This window comes from Drosophila yakuba, chromosome 3L (genome assembly GCF_016746365.2).
Source record: "Drosophila yakuba strain Tai18E2 chromosome 3L, Prin_Dyak_Tai18E2_2.1, whole genome shotgun sequence".
Lineage (NCBI taxonomy): Eukaryota > Metazoa > Arthropoda > Insecta > Diptera > Drosophilidae > Drosophila > Drosophila yakuba.
Window position 1 is genome coordinate 1,382,521 of NC_052529.2, and position 20,423 is coordinate 1,402,943.

General features: G+C 44.4%; 1 protein-coding gene and 3 non-coding genes across 7 annotated transcripts in view; all 4 read left to right on the plus strand.

Moving 5' to 3' along the window:
- LOC6532362 (protein rhomboid) overlaps positions 1 to 18,809 on the plus strand; it is a 38,060-nt gene extending 19,251 nt beyond the window's left edge. Inside the window, exons 1-4 of one of the 4 annotated variants that reach the window (XM_039374080.1) lie at positions 718 to 1,005; positions 15,706 to 16,104; positions 17,611 to 17,995; positions 18,061 to 18,809. In XM_039374080.1, coding sequence (XP_039230014.1) covers positions 15,775 to 16,104; positions 17,611 to 17,995; positions 18,061 to 18,377 — 1,032 coding nt within the window. In that variant the 5' untranslated portion in view covers positions 718 to 1,005; positions 15,706 to 15,774 and the 3' untranslated portion in view covers positions 18,378 to 18,809. Of the gene's footprint in view, positions 1 to 717; positions 1,006 to 15,701; positions 16,105 to 17,610; positions 17,996 to 18,060 lie in introns of those variants that run through there. The other 3 variants (XM_002093083.4, XM_039374079.1, XM_039374081.1) reach the window with 3 other exon arrangements.
- Positions 10,490 to 10,561, plus strand: Trnae-cuc. Its single transcript has one exon. It is a non-coding gene; the product is annotated as a tRNA-Glu (tRNA).
- On the plus strand, positions 10,817 to 10,888 carry Trnae-cuc. Its single transcript has one exon. It is a non-coding gene; the product is annotated as a tRNA-Glu (tRNA).
- Trnae-cuc lies at positions 11,103 to 11,174 on the plus strand. Its single transcript has one exon. It is a non-coding gene; the product is annotated as a tRNA-Glu (tRNA).
- Positions 18,810 to 20,423: the final 1,614 nt, after the last annotated feature.

The following is a 20,423-nucleotide window of genomic DNA, read 5'->3' on the forward strand; positions in this document are numbered from 1 at the left end:
AATTTGCAAACAAATAGATATTAGAAACGAAAATAATTGCTTAGATATGTAGATGATTTTGGATACACCATTTAAAGTGTAAGCCCAAGGTTTGTTTTCTGTCTTCCCTAAATTGTTTACCACTTGGTAATGCATTAACGGAGTTAATTAGCCAAAAAGGGAATACCCCGTTTTGCAAATGAGCAACAAAGGGGAATGGTGGTTTTTGAGGGGGATTTTGGGTGTGCTAACTTAATAAGTGACTTGTTAATTATCCGTCGGCGGCTGCATCTGCAACTGTCTCCCTTTCCTTCTCTGTCGCACCTGCAGCTGCCGGTAAAAGCCAGCTGGCTCCTTGCTATCCCTCTCCCGCTCCCTCCCACTTCCTCACGTGACTCCTTTAGCAGTACCGTTCACCGGATGGCGGCCAAAAGCGAAAAGCCACGACAAAGGAAAACTTGGCAACACGCTCGAACTTCGAACATGTTTGCTGCACCTGGCTTTATTGTTCATAGGGTGGCTCGAAAGGGGAACGAGCGGCTTGCGGGGGGCTCCTCTTACCTTGGCCAACAAGAGCCGGCTTTTCGAAAGGGGTGCAAAATGGAAAAAAAAAGCAAACACACTCACACAACTAACGGAGCACACTATAGACGTGTAACCCCTCCGGTAAGGAGGCTCTACCCCTTTCGGTTTTGGCCAGGCCCGGCACTTTGCGAATCTATAAAAGTATCGGGCCGCATAAAAAACGAGCTCAGTTGTGAACGGTACTTTGTAACGGCAACCGGCGGCAGCACGCGCGACTAACGGTTCGCTGGAAAAGTGGTGGAAAACCCCTGCGGAAAAACTGGGCAGAAAAGCACCGAACAAAATCGTACCGCCAGCCATTCCATTTACTGCTCGGATCCACAGCCGCAGTAACTCGTCGCTCATCCTCGGAAGGAATAAAACAGTTCCTGCATCCAGTTCACATAATCCTGCCCCCGGATGGCCTGAAAAGAGTCAACCATTTCGTCACCCCTCCCGTTGGTAAGTAATAACACCACCCCGCCTCGGTTGCACCAGTCTCAATCCGCATCTATTCCATATCTCACCCTCGGAGATCCCGACAAAAACCCGAAAAAATAAATCCATCGGCTTAAAACTTGGCAAAACTCGGCTCCAAACTCAACCATGCTGAGCTGAACGTATTTGACTAGAGCGAGCACTGCAAGAAATAAGAGAGACTTTGTAGTACTTTGCATTATGTGGGCAAAATAATCGGATTGAACTGGGTGAAGCACTAAAATGCTGGTTAATATAGTACTTATTTATAACGGGCGTTTATGCCACATTTCCATGCTCTATTGAAACCGAAACCAGGCTTGTTAACCATGTAATTTTTGTCTCAGTGCATGCAAATCTGCATCTGTCAGTGCGGCAGCAGCTTCAGCATCAGTATCTGTGTCTGCTTTGTATCTTTTGGGTTGTAAAAACATCTGTGCTTGTCGTTCGGCATCCGTATTTGCCGCATTTGCTGCCGTTTGCAACCCAACTGCATTCCATGCCAACCCCAACCCTACTCCCACCCACTGCCACTAGTCACACATTGCGTATACGCAACGTGGAGGGCTGGCGAGTGGAGCGCGGGTTTAACTAAAAACCGTTTGCGCCCGAGCTGTCAGCAAATGGCAAGCACTTTCCGTTGAAATCTCCCCCGGGGTAGCCGCTTTTTATGTGGGCTGCCCTGCTCCATTTTCGATATCTTTTGTGGGATCTCGGACAAGTGCTACTTCTGGCCAGCAACTTCTTGGCCAGCTACAGCTACTGGTTGGCTGTTCGATTGTCTTTGATTGTCTTCGTTCGAATGGAAACGCAAGTGCGTGTAGGCAGGAGTGGCCAACGATCGATGGAGAGGGTCTAAGAGGTGTTGCTACAGAGCTCCACATTCCGTGTGGGCGAACTTTGAGCTCCCAGTTTGGACATCCATCTTGCCACCAAACCAAACCAAGTTCGTGTGTCTCCAGGGCGAGAAGCTTCCACATTTGGCTCACTTTTGTTTACACTTGGTGTTTGATTTATTTACGCAGTCCCCATAAGTATTTCATTCAATCGCATCGATGCGAATTTTATTCACTTTCCCAATTTTGGTTTTCCCCATTGTTGTTTGCCTGGGAAACTTTTGCCACAGACTCGAAATCATCATGAAAATCGAAATCAAAATCAAAAAAGAAAAAACCGATTCAGATACACAAATCATGGACTCAATGACAGGGGAGGTGGGGCTGCCTTGGGCTTTTGTCACTGGCGAAGTTTTTTGTTTATTGTTGAGTGCATGGAAATACGAAAAAATTAATGCGTTGGCTATTCTTGAAAAAATCGTACGCAATGCATTTTAATTTTTCGTGTCTGCTGTTCGTTTTTTGTTTGTAAATATATAGTTTTTAAATGTGTCAAGTTTGCTTTTATACACGCCTGAGTGAAGCGGCAAGTCCAAAAATAAAAACAATATAGCGAAACAAACAAAAAAGGGCAAAAAGACCCAAAGACCTGATTTCAGGGTGGCTTAGTTTTGTTTACCCAATTTCGGGCCACTTTTCTTTTACCATCGTGTGCAGAAGTGGAAAAGTTATAAAGATATATGGGTAAAAGTTTCGTAAGTCATATTTGGATCAAAGGAATACGCAAAGTTAAGCTGCGAATTAAAATTACTATCCAACTCGTAAAACTTTAATTACCATTTGCTACTTCCTCTGCACTGAATTTTGGCCAAAACTTCTGACTGCCATTAAATTCAGCCACTGATTTGTGTTCTCCCCCATTTCTCAGCGCCATTTCAACGCAGAAGTCAACAGTTTATAGTGTTTAATCATTCTTAAGCTGTCGCCACCCCGCCCCCTTTTGCCCGCCCTTTTGGAGCACCTTTGACCTTCATTAGTGTCAGACCCTCTCGCATTCGCATTAATCTAGGCAGACGTTTCAAGTTGAGCTGTTGCAAAGACAATGGCTCAAGCATTTTGTAGTTTGTCTTCTCGGCCAAGGTGCACACGCACACGCACACTCCAGATACAGATACAGATACAGATACAGATACAGATACAGATACAGATACAGATACAGATACAAACTGAGCTGATGGTATCTCTGAGATACTCGCACAAACGCATACAAAACAGAGCTAATAAATCAGTGCACTTTATGCTTGAGAAGCGAAATAATATTGTGCAACGCGAATTCATTTGTGCTCTACACATCGAAAACAAAATCAAATATTTTAATCTTTTAAGCTAATCATAAATTTAGTTCTTCAGGATTAGCTTTCAAATAATAGCAAGCATATTACACTAGTTAAAGCTCAAGAAATTGGATAAATTCCGCAAGAAATGGCCGGATTATGCAACCGTTCGAAGTTGCACCCCCGCCCACCAACCAGCCACGCCCCCTTTCTGAGGCGCCCCAAAGTCTCAGGGCGACACAAACAAAGAACTCGAGTGGCGTGTGTGAGAGTGAGTGTGTTGCACAAAACCGAGGCGAAACGAAAAGTCCGAAAAACCAACACAACACACACACATTTGGCTGAAGGAAAAACCTTCACGGCGGAAAAACAAAAAACTAAGCAGAGCAGCGATGTGAAAAGTTGAATGCCTAACAAGTTGAAACACGCTAAAAATGCGAAAAAAGATCCGCACAGGAAAATAAATAAAGAAAAACAAAAGCCCAAAGATGGAGCACACAATAACAATAACACTAACAGCAACAACAACAACAAGAACAATGACTCGGAAAATGTGGAAATGTCTTGGGAACCTTGCAAAATGGATGAAGGCGACGTTGTTGTTGCTGCAGTTTGCTGAATTAGATAAAAGTTTGGGAAATGTTTATGCCAGAAGTAAGGCGCAGATGAATAGTGAAGCAACTCCTTTTCACCAAATACCCTTGATGGAGCTGGGATCCTCATGGCAGCTCGGAAAACTCTGCAACTGAAGCTACGTAATTGTTTAATGGGCAAACTCGAATGCTGCTTATTAAAAAGATACTTCGTAGGTGTAAACTGTTGTAAAAAGCGGCAACTTTGCATTTGCTAGATTTCTAGCTAAGATTTAGCTCACAAATTGTTGATGATATTTCGTTGTATGGTTTGTGGTGTCATTTCCAGGGTACTTTATTCGCAGTGCCAGGCATTTACTGCAGATTTATTTTTATATTTGTAACCTCAGGTGGCGAGTGATGTGCAGGGAAGCAGGTGAGGCGTAGGATAAGGCAACCTGGCAAATGGCAGGCGGAAATGCACCGAAAATAAATGTGGGTAAAAGTGCCAAGGAGAAGTGGGTAGCTGTGTTTGCTTCTCCTCGCCGGGGACTTCAGTTGCCAATGCAACTGCAGTTGGAGCAACGTTGTCTACACTCAAATATTTCACACCAAACGCAGAAGGGGTTCTTTTGGGGGTGAAAGAACAGGGGCGTAGCTGCGGGGGTTCGGCCGGAAAAGTGCCTAACCAGCGCAATGTGCAAATGCAAATACGAATGCGAATGCGATTGCGACTGCGGAATATGAATCACAAGAATCGGCGGCAGCAAAGTTAAAAAGTGCAGCCACCAAGGGAACTCCGCACACTCATCGCTTATCGGCGATTTCCCCCCTTTCACCTGTCTTGACCCCTCGCCACCCCCTTTCATTCATCAATGTTGTTCGCCAGAGGTGAAAATTTCGTGCGCGCGTCTAAAACAAAAGAAAAAGAGCTGAAAAACCCAAAGAATGAAGAGCAGCCGAAGATAAGACAACAAAGATTCGCGGACTGGCGATAAACAAAAACAAAGGCAAACAATTGCGAAGACTGCGGTGCGAGCTACAAACAAACATGCTAGGAATGCATCCCACAGATACAGATACATTTACAGTGGCTGCAACCAAATTAGAAATTTCACTTGAAAACAGAAACAACGGTTTTGATACTTAAGTAAAAGTTATTAGTATGGACCCTAAATTCCACACTATATATTTGCAACATTTTAATAAGTGACTTACACTGATCTACCCTGTTTACAGCCACTTCTGTAGTGAGCCCACTTAGCGAATGAGCACTGTAGGCCTGCACGTCTGACGTGTGAATCGACACTAAACCGTCTCAACAAATGCTGCTAATAGTGCAGCCGAAAAAGAGATTGAAAATTCACAAATCCGGCGAAAAGTGAAACGGAACCCCGCCAGGGTCACAATCTCTTACAGAACCGAACCGACCCAAACCAATCCGAACTGCGTTGAGGTGAGTTCTGGTGAGTCAGGCCCACGCAATGCGAACACCTGAAATCCGCATCGATAGTGAAATATGCGAGGGACTCGCAGGGGTCCAAAACGAGTTTCACACGGAACGTGGGCCAAAGTCTTTGACGTCAGCAATTGAAGTTGGTCGACAACTATCAAAGCCAAACCATTGACACAATTTGTATAAACAGTCGCCATGACGAAGGTGTCACGGATAAGGGGTATTTCCTATTTGCACCGGCTCAAAGTGTGACTCTCAAATATGATGACAAATATTTTCCAGCGAAAGATGGTTATGGAATGTAATTAATCAAATCTGAGCTGGTTGAAAATTCGCGACATACCTCAATTGCATAATGCAAAAAACTCAAATTAAACGCGTATATTGAGTGTTTAGTTACAAAGGAAGTGCACCAAATATTCATAGGCATTAGTAGTTTAAAAACGAAAACAGTGTGATGTTTGATTTTTAGATTATATTTTATGTTCTTTGTCAAGTCCCCATAATATATTTTTGATAAATGATGCACAACAAATATGCTAAAACTGAAATCATTTGATCCAACGCATCGCACCGTTGTCATGTAGTATTTATGATAGAATTAAGCAAAAATCACGGACAAACCGAACGCAAATCGTTTACAAAGAGTTATCACAGCTATTTGGGTTATTATTTTTGCACTGACACAGTGTGAAAAAACAGCAAAGCTGAAAAACCAAAATCGAGAAAAAACACAAAAATGCCCGACAAATGGCACAAGAAGATACAAAAAAAAGACACAGAAAACGCATATATGTGAAATCAAATATTCTGGCAATTAAACAGCAGAAATTGTTGGTCGCCGCTGGTTTGTTTGTTTGTTTGTGTTTTTTTTTGTTCTTTGTGTTTTGTTTAATTTTAATGGTTGCAACCGCAACACGAATTATGCAGATTTACAAATGCCGACAAAAAGGCGAGAAAGTATTTATAATTAAAGCGCTTCCCTTCGAGGGTCCCGATGATCAGCGCTGCATCCGATAGATAGATAGATAGATAGATAGATGGATGGATGCAATCGCAGATGTAGGTACACACGTATCTGGCGGATACGCGGCCAATCTGCATCTGCAAATGACCACAAAGTGAGAGCGTTGCACAGTTAACTCAATTAACTTATAAAATGTAAACTATGCGAGCCAACAGCTACACCATATAGCTCCATATGTGGCTCCAACTCCCAGACTCGATCCAAACGGAGCCCCAACAACAAGCTCACTGAGCTAAACGGCAACGGTGATTAACTTTTGTCCATCTACCTCAGCGATGGTCGCGTGACTCACGAGCCCAGATAAGCTACGAATATCAGCAGGAAATGCCAAGCATATTTCACTGAAGCTTTGAATGTCTCCTAGAATATTCGCTTTGAGTACTACACACAACTTTGTTGCTATAAGCTTTACTTAAAGTTGAGTTCCTCAGGGGGGAAAAGTTTAAGTTGCTCATCTCTGTGCATTTCACAGTTTCCAGCCTCGGCCCATGCCCACAGTTTTCCATATGTAGATGCGTGCGAAGAGATACGTGGATGTATCTACAAGCTACAAGTTACGCTTTGCAGACTCGCGTACTCACCTGAGCGCGAATAATTACCACGCCAAGAAAGGGGAGCAGGTGGCTGGGGGAAGGGAAGGGAGAGGAGAAGGGAGTAGAGAGGGGGCGGTACAGGTAGGCGCCGCTTGCGTCCAAAGAAGAAGAGGCGGCAAGGGGGCGGAACGGGCCCGCCACCGACTGCGGCAACAATGTTGGCCAGTTGTGCGGTGAATGTCGAGGAAGCGAATGTAGATCGGAATATATCTACCCAGGGGCGGAGAGGAGAGGGACGAGGGGCAGGGCTGGTGGAGCAGGTGGGTCATCGGCGGGTCGAGGGCAGCGCCAGCGGTGCTAATGTGGTTATGAACGCCAGTTGGCAGGTCAGCTCGGCGGTGGAGCTGCAGAGTTCCGTCTTGGACGGGCGAAGTCGCTGCTAATCGAAATGTGATAATCGGGGCGGGGCAGAGTCCAGTTCATTGAGCTCCAAAAGGGCGGCAAAGGGGGAAATTCGGGGTGCCAACCACATTTGCACCGGCGACTTCGCTCAGCTATTGAACCCATTAATGACGCCGCTTTTGCTTTATGCGCGCGATTTTCTCGGCTCGTGGAAAGTCGCACGAGAAATGGATCGCACATTAGCTTGGGAAAACTTGACCAGCGGTGAAATCGCAAGGGGAAAACGAATGCAAATATTTATTGGAAAAGACCTAGGCACGTTCCTTGGAAAATGTTTCTTAAAGCAATTTCTTTACATTTGCAATTTGTTTCCCAAGAGAACAGGGGTGATATAACCCATTTACCTATGATGAGATCTTTAGCTTGTTTGCTTAAGTAAGAACTATTTAAGCACCAATTTGAGCTGTCTCGTTTTAGAACATTCCTCTTGACTTCTTGTGTTCCCCCTAACTAGTTCCTTCCGTCCTTCCTGTCTTCTCTCTTCCTTGGCAATCTGTGGTTCTGGCCCTGTTTTATTTGTCTTTGGCTCCCAGAGAAAAAAGCGCGAGAACAAAAGGCTTGTCAAGCCATTTCCATTTCCATTTTCATTTCCATTACCGTGCGAATTCTGGCCGGGCCGCTTTTCATTCGCTGTTTTCTTTTCTTATTAACATTGTTCACTGCTCACCCACTCAGCGGATTCAGGGCGCATAATTGCCTTTTGATGTTGCTGCTCGCCCTTGGCAATGGTCATGTTGCACCCCTGCTCCTTGCTGACCACTTAAAGCCACATTAATTGTTATTATTTACAATGAGAAGAAATCATAAATTAATTATTCATGGGGCGGCAAACAAGCGGACGGATAAAATTCCTGCCCTGGGTCAATGTTCCATTGGCTGGGCAATTTCCGCGCAGTTTTCTCCTTTCCATCCAGTGGCCACCAAATCGATGTGGGAATCAGAATCGGAATCGGTGGCAGATCAGCTTCCAATTAGCTAACGGAACTACGTGCAAATCGTTGCATCTCGCGGCAGTCGAAGTCGAAGCAGTGGAAGCAACCGTTCGAGAGCGGCAAAAGATACTTTTGTATCTCGGCGGTAAAAGCGGGTTAATTGATGGCTTTTGCATTAAATTGCTTCACTCGACACAATCGCCAGAGCAGCTGGGAAAAGAGAAAGAGGGGCGTGGCAAGGGGGCAGCAATTGACCCGCTCGGCGCTACTTGTATCTTTGTGTCTTTAGCATGGAAGTTAATTATCACAATGTCTCGCTGAGTTCGTGCTGCAATTTCCATAGATATTTATTAGATCGGACTCGGGCGAAATTCTCATGCCATAAATCAAGCTCAGCCAGTGATCTCACAGTGCCATCTGCTGGCCATACGTAAAAGTATCTTTAAGTTTTGAGGTTCTACTTTTGCATATCTGCACCGCTCGAAAATTAAAAGTATTACTTTATTGAATATGACAAAAAGTTCCTATATTTAACTTCACGTGGCAACTGAAGAGATCGGCATATACGCAACATATGTATGTTTTGTTTTAGAAATGAGAATGGTATCTGCTAAGATTGTTCTGCCTGTATGTGGGTGTTTAATTGGATTCTCCCCCGTCTAGACTTTGTCTCGTGGGGCCACGCACTTTAATCGCCTGCGTGCCTAATTTATTGATATGTCATCGTCTGCCCAGCAACCACAACCACAGCCACTGCCACATTAATCGCCTCTCCATTTGGATTCTCCTTGACAATCTTCACAGTGGCCTCAAGCCAAAGTGTTTGTCATTTCCTGGCATTCCGCAAATACTTGCCACTACGTCTTTGGGTTTCGGCAGCGTGTAGTTTTCATTTTCATTCTCATTTTTGTTCAGTTGCCATATTACGAAACTGGCCTCCCCTTTTGGACTGGTTACTTGTATATCTGTGAATGTTCAATTTCCAAAGTGAATGAAACTTTAGCCACCCCGATTCGATCTGCTCTGCCGTTTGCGTGATTCATTTTTCACATTTTTGGTTGCTCCGTTTTGATTATATGTACGAGCATTATGCTCGTCTGGTGTCTTTTATACATTTCGTTCTTTTATTTTCCTGTTTTATTATTATTCTTGTATTTTTCCTATATTTCCGTGTGAACTTCCGTTTTGACCCCCCTTCCCTGCACTGGACTCAGCTCCCTTCTGAAAAAGGCAAAAGTTTGGAACGTGTTTGAAATATTGATAGCGAAATGAGCAGGGACCACAAGAGCAACCTACACAGCTACTACAGCTGCAAGCCAGTGCAGAGAGAGAAATAATAGTTGCTTATCGATGTTTAGAATGGAATTTGTTAGTAACTGCTTACACTTGCAACGTATGTAGTTAGGTATTCCAACTCTAACTAACTTTATAGCATTATCTCCTCAATAAATACTGATTTCGTTCAGTGCACTCGCACCCACTTGGACCTTGCACCATCGGTGGTTGCCGGCAACACCTACTGCAGTCCCAAAGTTGACCAGGCAACCAGAGTTCCCCGCACTCCCCGATTCTGTCTGTCGTCGGTCTGCCTGTGGTTGCTGTTCGCCGTCTGCCTCGGTGGTGCTGTGGTGGGATTGTTGTTGCTTTCCTCTTTGCTGGTGGTGGTGTTGCTGGTGGCGGTGATGGCGGTGGTGGGGCGTGTGACCTCTCTGGCCCGCCCCCCTCGGTGGCCCCTTTTACGGCTGCATTAGACAATAACTGGTAATAATCGTTGAACCGTAAAATAAACATGGATACCCGGTGCACTTGTTTGGGCAGCAACAACAACAGTGCTCAGGTGGTTCAGGTGGTTCAGTCGGTGGTGTCTTTGTCGCTGCAGGTGATTAGGTCTGTCTCCCCTTCCCCGTTCCCCGTCCACTTTCCACTGCCCATCGTCCGTTGTCGTCTGCCGGACGTTAACTGATTTGTGCATTGACGCGAAGTCGTAGAAATATACGAAGACATAAATACTTAAGCAGGGAACCAAGAAAAGCAAAAGGGTAAAGTAGCGTGAGGCAAGCTTGCGGTTTTCCGCAGATCACGAACCGGCAAAATAATAATCATATGCCAACGCTCTGCATTCCATTTCAATCCGATCCGATCCGAGTCAATAGGTAATTTAGATTCGTCATCGAATTTGGATTTTCTGACCATCCATGATTCAGAAGCTATATATAAACGTCGATCAGAATAATCTCAAAACTTAAACCAAACGAGCAAAAATCGATCTCGCACGCTGCGCGAATGAAGTTGGCTTTTGGCGTGCCACGTAGTTATATCCCATATTGTCTAGTGGTTAGGATATCCGGCTCTCACCCGGAAGGCCCGGGTTCAATTCCCGGTATGGGAAATATGGAATAGATTTTTTTTTGAATACATAATATATTATACAACTTTTATGTATTATTACATAAGCCTCGTGGTAACTTTTTAGAATTAGCACCACATTTTTATTGATGTTATGATATCGAATGAAAAAACTCAGGTTTTTTAATATTAAGGAACAACTTTTACAAAGATCGGTATCAACTATTGTCGTAGATCTCTTATCTAAAAATAAGTAGTACCGAAACTCGAAATAATATTTTTGATAAACAAACACAACTCCCATATTGTCTAGTGGTTAGGATATCCGGCTCTCACCCGGAAGGCCCGGGTTCAATTCCCGGTATGGGAAATATGAATGCACAATTTTTTTTATCGGTATTTTAAAATTTATACACGCAATTTAAAAACCAAATAGTACAGGATTTTGATGTTCAGGATAATACTTTTGTGCTTTTAAATAATTTGATTTTGCAAATATCTTAAATCGAAATTAAATTTTAAGATCTGCTCTAAAAATAATATTACCGCAATTCTTGGACGTGTTCTCGAAATTGCATCCCAAGTCCCATATTGTCTAGTGGTTAGGATATCCGGCTCTCACCCGGAAGGCCCGGGTTCAATTCCCGGTATGGGAAATATGGCTGTAAAGTTTTTTTTACATGTACACACATTTTGAATACTTTCACGAACAAGGAAATAAACTAACTTGCATTTATTACTTATTTGCTTGTAGTTATAGTTTATAGCTTATTGTTTAGACCACCAACGAATTAGGCAGCTTCAAACTTTTGGTCGTTTGCTGTTCTAAATCTCTGAAATCTCTCCATTCTTTTGTTGAATGTGAGGAACAACAACAGAAGCAGGGGCAAACTCTTGTGGCTTAAGTTTTATGTTGAGCGTTTTATGGACCAGTGGTGGACCACGGGGGCCGAAGGGGGAGAGGGGGAAAGGGGGTCCGGGTAAGGGCAAGTGTTTCACACAGTAAACACAAGTTAATGAAATTAAAACGTAAGCAGCAGACACACAAAACGCAATAAACACAAAAGAAATTACAATTAAATTGAAAGCAAAGAGAAAGACCATTTATTGGAGTGCGCGGAAGCGAGATGGCTGTAGAATGAAGTGAGACAGAGCTAGCCGGCTTCCCACACTCGCCTCTCTTCACTCCTTCGCCACTGCAACTTGACATGCAACCCGAATGGAAATGAACTTTACAGCCTGCGTGGGTCGTTGTTTCTCAGTTTCTTGGCTTGAGAATTCCAAGACGCCGGCTATCGCGATGCTCCACTTGCCCCCTTCTCGCCGGCCTCCCCCCTCTCACTTCTCCCCAACACCGCCACTTGCCGCATTTTTCCTCTGTGATGGCGTGCGCGACTTTTAATCGCATTCGCTTCAATTGTCGGAATTTTATTGTGAAACCAACTAAGACTTTGGGCGTCAAAGCCTCAGTGGCAGCCCCCCCTTTACTAGCTAAACTATCCCCCCTGCCCCACCTTCTGGCTTTCCATGCACATCTTTTATAACGCTTCATTATCGTCTCATAGAAATAATGCGAAAAGAAACCTTTGAAGAAATTATAAAAGTGAAAACAATTCCCAGAGTTGGTGTACAGTGAAAGCTTTGGTGGGTGGCCTTTCAATTACATTGTTTTATTCACTCTTAAAATAAAATTGTACGTCTTTAATCACAGGCTAATAATCCATTAGGTGACCCCGATCCAGCTCCAACTTTTAAAAGCCTAAAATTGCGATCTTCAAAGATTGCTATATGCTAGTTCGTTTGAAATGTATTCCATCTGATAAGCCTACGAATAAGCTTAGGACGATTGCTTTGAAAAATGTGGAGATCGATTTCTTTTGTGTAAGCTCCCACAACTTTAGATTGGATCCCACCATCGCCCGACGTAAGAGCCACCCACCTGGTAAACATTTTTCAATTATAGTTTTATAATAATTTTCTCGTCATTGTTGGTAGTTCATGTTGAGCGAGCGTCTTGTTGTTGCTTTCAGTCCGTTTGTTGTTGCGTTTTGTTAACGTAACTTTCTTCGTTATTCTTTCACTTTTCGACCCGCCCACTGGCTCTCCATAACTTTTGCTCTCGACCCAAAGGCATTTAAGCCGCGTTGTAATTATGTATTTTTTTGTACATTTCTCTCTCTTACTATTTCTTTTGGGTGGTGCATGCACCCTGCGGCTTCAGTAATTAAATTTGTTTTTGTCTCCACTCGCCCTTTCGCTTGCCAACTGCAAAACTAACTAACCATATTTACTCAGGAGAAACACTAGTATCTTTGTAATTTCCGTCCAACGTCCCAGGAATTGTGAAGTAATTTCAAATGTATGTATCGAGCCAATTTGGCCAGCTCGCTGAACCGCATAAATCAATAAAGGAAAGTACGTAAAAAATAGGTGGGGATACCTCCACATATTTGATAACCTTAGAAAAGTTCTCCGCATGCAAATAGTGCAAATACAAATAGTCAGCATTATGTAAATGAAATGTTTGCCCAATGCAAACACAAAATGCGGTCGCCTATAGAAATCTAGAACAGCAGCTCAAGGAATGGGTCACTGGAAAAATAGATTGAAAACACCAATTACCGCCCACTTTTGATCAAATAAAGGCTATATGTGCAAAAAGGAAAGTCATGTGATTGAACATGAATGTCAAACTAAATGTGTAAAAGTCGCTAGGAATGACAGAAACTTCATGTGTAACTAGAACACAATATTCCACGCTGTTACAAGATTTCAATGACTTTCGCTTAATTCTTAAAGAAAGAAATAAATAAGGCGGCAATTATAGTCAATGAATTCGTAAATTCCCTATCCACATGTGCTTAAATAATGAAAATGTAATTTTTTGCCAAGTTATAGCGAAAACGCCGATTAAAAACATCCAACTTTATACAAAACATATTTTTTTCCATTTTTTTATCAAAAATAATCCGTTTATTTTTCCGATAGCAGTAAAAATAGTTGTCCAAAAGTAGAATGCTATACCTCGTTGAATTCGTAACAAAATTCCCTATCGATCCATGTACATACATTGAAATGATAATTTTTTGCCATTTTTCGCAAATTTTGATGATGGTACCCCTTATCGAAAATGCAAAAATTTGTCAAATTTTTTTTTTAGAAAATCAAAAATGTATGGATAGACATGGTTAGCTATGTTTATTAGCAGCACAAAACATTTATTATTTTAGCTGTGCGGCCATTTTTGGCCAAGTTATGGTTAAAACGCCGATTGAAAATATCAGATTTTTTACAACAAAATATTATTTTCGATTTTTTGATGATGCTTAAATAATTGTCTACACTTGCCAAGACCTGTGCTTCGCCGGTAGTAAACATTTTAAATGTCCCAGCCATTAATATTTTATTTCTGTGTAACGAGTGGCAGAGGTACGAACATTGGTGGAGCAGCAAGCAGGTTGGCTTGCATAATCAACTTCAACGGCGAGTCGAACTTCGATTTTTGCCTTTGCCAAATGAGCCGAGCAGGAAGGCAAACAGCAAACACAGGGCCCCAGGAGTGAAAAAAGAGGGTAAAAGAGGGGAGGACCGGCACAGAGGAAGTTGGATGTTTGTTTCAAGGATATTGTGCGTTTCAGTGTCCTGCACACGAACAAGTTGCGTGCCAAGGACAGCAGCAGAAAAAGCGGCAGACCAAGTTGAACAAACCAGGCAAAGCTACCAGGAATCGATGTCTAAGGACATTAAGGATACACCTGTCGATATTTTTACAGTTTTGGCATGCGCCTGCCTGCCCCTTCGTCCCCATTTTCGGATCCATTAACCGGTTTGCCAGTTGTGCGCCAGGATCATTAGGGGGACGACCAAGAGCAACACTTCCGTCTGTGAAACAAGTTTTTTTTTCGGAAACAGCAGAGGGCAGGACAACTGGACAACACGACAGGTCCTTCCACTATCCCAGTTGTTTTTGGGCCAGAGGTAATCACCATTAAAACTCATTACCAAGAGCAACTGCACCGCACCACAACACTACAGGATAGGACAACCAAACCGAGCAAAACACGCCGAAAAGGAACAGGACACGCCATGGGACCCAGAACCCCAGAACCGGAAGCCGTCCAAAGTAAACCAAAAACATAAACTAGCCAAAACCGAAACATGCACATAAACTAGTTAAACCTCGGGCGAAAGCTCACTGTTTCATTTGAATTAGGCAGAGTAGGAGTTAGTTGCTGTCTACTCGAAACAAGGATCCCATAAAATGGAATTAATCCTTGCTCTCTCTCATCCCTTCTTGTAAGCTTAAGATGTAGCTTAAGAACTCACAATTGGAATTGAAATGATTATTGATTGCGTGTCTACTACAAAGCAGGGTATGTTTTACAAGTTATGTTACTGTAGTGAGAAGCTTTTGCCAAAGAAGTGGTGCAGAATGTTTGACGGACAGCCAACTCCATTAGTTGCTGCTATACATTACTTTTTTATGCAACATTTAATTTCAAGATTTACGATCATAGATTTCACTAGCATTATATTCCACCAAAGCTCCCTGACTTATTGCAAAATGCCCTTCTGGCTCTTCGTGCTCTTTGACTACTTCCTTCGCGGAGAAAGAATTCCGAATACCGAATTCCGTCTTAATCTCAAGTTTGAGCACTTTCGGGGTTGCATTTTGGCCTTCTTTTCTTTGGTGCTGCCGCAGCGGAAATAAATTTCTTGCGAGTGCAAAAAAGAAATAAATTCTTGACTCTTTTATGGCCGTCTAGGGCCATTAAAATGGGGGAACAAAGAGGGGGCGAAAAAGGGAGGGGGGCAGGAGACCGGGGGATATAGACCTCAATGATGGCGCCTCTGGCAATGTCGAACATCGTCGTCTGCCAAATCGAGACGCGTCGCGGAGAAATTGCGCTGCAGTTGTCGTCAAAGCCGGAGACAGTCGCAGAAATAGAGAGACAACCTTGAGCTAATTTGGCCCGCCGCATAATCCCCTTCGGCACTGAGAGAAAACAGGGCTGGAAAAGCATACAACTTTGGATCATCATCAAGTCATATATAGATTTTGTCAACATCAAATACTGTTCTGTGATTTCTTATTCTGTTATTGTTAAGATATAAAGCTCATCACGAAATACTTCCACAAAGTGATTCGTTTTTTAACGTGATCGATTTTTCTTTTCGTCCAGACAGCCGCCGCCGGGAGCAGACAGCATTCCGCTCAACTCACCATGACAGAAGCCACCTCAGCCCCAGCCGCAGATGCTCCCGCTAAGTGGGGCACCGTCACAAGGCAGACGCCCCAAAAATAGACCCCTCATCGGAACCGTGGAGCAGGGGAATATGCCGCCCAGTACCGTTCTGCAAATGCCGCCGGCTCCGTCGTCATCCAAATCCGGACTGGTGCTGGGCGTCTGCTGTGACCAGCTGATGGCGGTGCAGCCAGTGCAACGGGCATCCGGAGCAGCAGCAGCAGCAGCCAAGAGCAGTTCTCCGGATTGGGGGAATCAGAGGGCGAAACATCTTGAAGGGGCTGTCACGACTATCAAGTGGATTCCGCCCTTTTTCATTATCCTTGCCACGCTCCTCGAGGTGAGTAGCCCCACGTTGGGCGCCAAATGTGACCGCTTTTTAATGCGATTACCGTCGAGGGTTGATTGAGGGTCATAACAGCCACATTTGGCTGTGAGGGTGGCCTCGAGTTGGGGATGTCGTTGGGTTGAGGTTGCCATGACATCGCATATAAAAGCACAACATTCCGGCCACATTCTAGTTGGGTTTAATTGTTGGCTTATACTCGTGGATGTTGCAGTGCAACCCTTGGGATAGCAAACATATTGAATTGGGCGCACATTTAACCCCTGATCTTTTGTGTCTGATGGCTGTCTCGGCAATTACATATTAAACCATTATCCCCAATCTGGGAGTTTGCATTTTTATTACTTTTTCAAGACTTAAGAGCTCAGACATTTTGCAGCAAAAGAAAAAGTTAAATAAATGGGAGATAGCTAGCTTAAACCAACTAGCTTAAAGCTTTAGAAATCGCAAAACAGTTAACAAATATGATTTAAAGACGTTCAAATACTAGTCGCTCAATTCTTACTGAATGTAAACGTTGTTGATCAGTTAGCATCTTCTAGAGCACATTTCAAAAGTATTTTACTTACATATTGCGGCATTAGTTCATTTTTCATTACACTTAACCCCACATCGAAGACTTTGGGGTCAGAGTGAACAAGCGACTTGCAGTCACGTCTGAAACGCGTTTTGTATCTCAAATTAAACGAGATGGCCGGCGAAGAGGGATGTTTGCTTGGCCATAACAAAGATGCTGTATCGTATTTCAGACCCCAACCTCCAGCTGAAGCGCCCCAAAGCATTCGTTCTATATCACCCACACAACAGAGATCTCGTCTAGCAATTGACTTTTGAGGCAAACAAATTGCCGACAGGGCCACACACACCGAATACGACTTAGCTTCTCGTCCACTCACTCCACCCAATGCATTTGTAAATGGAAGTTGGCTTCCGGTTAAAGGATATACGAGTAGCACGGGGAATGGGGGATGGGTGAAAAGGGGCCTTTGGATGGCTGAAAGGAAGAAGGGATACAGAGTGCGTGCGAAAAATCCAACACGTCTACGATTTGTTTTCCGCGTCTGGCTTTTTGCACACCACACAGACTGGACGCCGCCAGGCCACAGAAAAACGGGGAATCGGGTGGGAATGAGGGGGAATAATGGGGTTTCTGGAGGAATAACGGGAGGAAAGGAAAAGCCAGGAGCTGGGGGGAATTGATGGCGACGTCTCGTCGCTGTCTGCTGGCAGTCTACGCCTTTGGGGGTTGTTCTGGCCACCCCTTCTTCTCCTGGCCAAGCTGTCTCGGCTGTGCGGTCTTGATGATTTTATTGCTTCCCACTTTGCCTCGACTGGGAATGGGGGTTCCCCCAAAAGCAAATGCTCATGAAGTAGTTCCGAACTAGTTCGGGATAAAAGAATTGTGCGGGAATGGTTATATGTTCATAAAAAGTTCTTTCAGCTCTCTCTTTTATTTGTATTTTATAATAAATCATCCATTTTCTATTCCTAACTGCGCAGATTCTCGTGTTCCTGTGGGTGGGTGCTGATCCACCCGAGGATTCTCTTCTGGTGTATCGTCCTGACCAGCGCCTACAGCTCTGGAGATTCCTCAGCTATGCCCTACTCCACGCCAGTTGGCTCCATCTGGGATACAACGTGCTCACCCAGCTCCTATTCGGTGTGCCCTTGGAGCTGGTACATGGATCGCTGAGAACGGGGATCATTTACATGGCCGGAGTTTTGGCTGGCTCTTTGGGTACTTCGGTGGTGGACTCGGAGGTTTACCTGCTGGGAGCCAGTGGAGGAGTGTATGCTTTGCTGGCTGCACAACTGGCGAGTCTTTTGCTCAACTTTGGTCAGATGCGACACGGCGTTTTCCAGCTAATGGCTGTGATTTTGTTCGGTAAGTAACCATAGTGCAAAAACGTAGCTCATAAGAATCTTAAATAAACTTCCTATCCTCTACAGTTTTTTGCGATTTGGGTTATGCCCTCTACTCAAGGGAACTTGCGATGCACCAACTGCAGACACGACCTTCGGTCTCCTATATCGCCCACATGACGGGAGCTCTGGCCGGGATTAGTGTGGGTCTGCTGCTCCTCCGGCAGTTGGATGGTCGGCTGCGACCACGCCCACTTCGCTGGCTGGCCCTGGGCGTATGGTGCCTATTCAGCGCCTTCGGAATTGCCTTCAATCTGGTCAACACGGTGACAGCTCAACTCCTGGCCGAGGAGGAGGGTCAGGTGATCAGGCAGCACCTGATGAAGGACCTCGGAATGGGATGATCGCAGGCAGGAGCCAAAGACTGCATCCCGCTCACATACACACCTCTATGTCTCCTCTTATGCCTTAGTCTAGTCACTAGATCGTAAGACTTTCCCCAGGACAGTGTGCTCAAATACCATATCTACATCTGTCGAATATCCTGGCTCCCACTTCAAGAGGGGATCGCTCAAAATACTCTTAGCTCGTAAGTCCCAACATTTATCTTATGCCAATGCCAAAGGAGTGGAGAAGTTCCTTGCGGGAACCGAGCCTGGCTCACATCAAAGACTTAGGATCGGGTTTGGGTTGCTATCTGATGCATGGACTCCTCCGTTGAGTTGCCTACTCAGGCTTAATGCCAAACCAGAGCTTAAAGACATAACATATATCCAAATTCAATTATTTGAAACAAGAACTCTAACTCAATAAATTACCAAATTAAAGATTATCAATGTGCGTTGTTTCATTTGAGGCCTTCGGAATATGTAATGTATTTCAGACTGAGGGTAATCCAGCCACTCCATTTGTATTTCAATCTGAGGTAAACTGCGTCAAAATGCATGCTAATTCCCCAATCAGCTGAAACAGCTGCAATCAGAAAGCCAACATTTTGAGAGGCCGCGCCAGAAATTAATAACAAACAAAAACAGAAATTAGCCATCAGCTCTGGACGTTGTTCTATTTTGGCATTGCCTCATCATGCGGTGGCCCCTTTAGCCACATGGTCGAAATCAAGGGGGAGGGAGGGCTTCTGGGGGGGAAGTTCATTATTTTTGGTTTGGTTTTGGATTTCGCATTCGCCGATAATGAAATTGTAAACTTGCACTGAATGTACTGAATGTGTTGGTAATTCAATAGCTGCAAGCTGCGTTGCTGGCTGGCTCCCCAACTGAAAAGCCACAGCACCACCCAAAACCGAGTGCATTTTGATGAGACATTGATGGTTCAATCGAACATTCGACCCACCCAGCCAGTTGAGCCAATTTAGCAAGCCATTTGCGATTCCTCAATCGAATCAGATCGAAGTTCTTCGGGGGGATCCCTGAACGCTGGTGGAGCATGGGGGATCATCTGGAGTTCTCGTTAAGTCGTCACCAGTTGCATTGCTCCAAAGATCGCCGGGCATCAAGAAACGAGTATCTTCCTGCGCCCAACTCAATTGACAGTTGACAACAAATATTTGTGACATTAAATGCGGCTGCTCGCAGATGCGAGGCTCCAAGAGGATCCTCAATGAAACAAGCTCTTCTTAAGCGGTTTAGGCATCGTCGTGATCGTACACTCAAAGAAATCAGGAGGAAGAGTGAATTTAGGATACCCTAAACCTTAAAGCTTACAGTTATCTCAAATTGTGGGTTGGAACTTTTAAAGAGCAATGCCAAGTAGATCTTTTTCTTGCCATAAACTGCCTTTTCTTCTTTATTGGGGGCCATATTTTTCCGAGTGTGCCACCTTCAGTTGAGTTGCAGCTGAGTCCTGGAAGACTGGCTCATTTCACTAATTTAATGAAGACCTTTTGCGAGAAAAGCGGCGAGGGGTGAGCCCATTGTCTCTGAGCTTCTCTCACTCGAGGAGGGACGAGACCACGAGCAAGACTTCCCCAGATTGATGATGCGGTTTGGTCGGGCAGCTTTTCAACTCCAGGCCGGGCTCCTCGACGATCCTCGCAGTGGGAAGAGGTGGGGTGTGCCTGCATCAATAATTTGTGTCCGCCGTTGAAAATAATTGACCAAGTTTGTCTGTTTGCGGTTGTGGCATTTAATCTACTTGCAGCTGAAGTTCCGAAAGCGACAACTGAACTGCAGCAGCTGCCATTCCACCATTCCTCCATATTCCTCCGCTCGGCGAAGAGGACAAGTCGACAAAAAAGCCAAGTCTCGAGGATGGTGCTCCTCCTTGGCTCCTTGGCCTGCACTTGGCGTAATTGAAATAATTTTAAGTGAAAAATCTGCATTCAAAAAATATTTCAACGCACACACAAATGTCAGCATCAGGCGGCATGAGGAGTCCGAGGTGGAGGCAAAATACCAGAAGCAGGACGAGATTGGATGCGCATCGAACTGGAA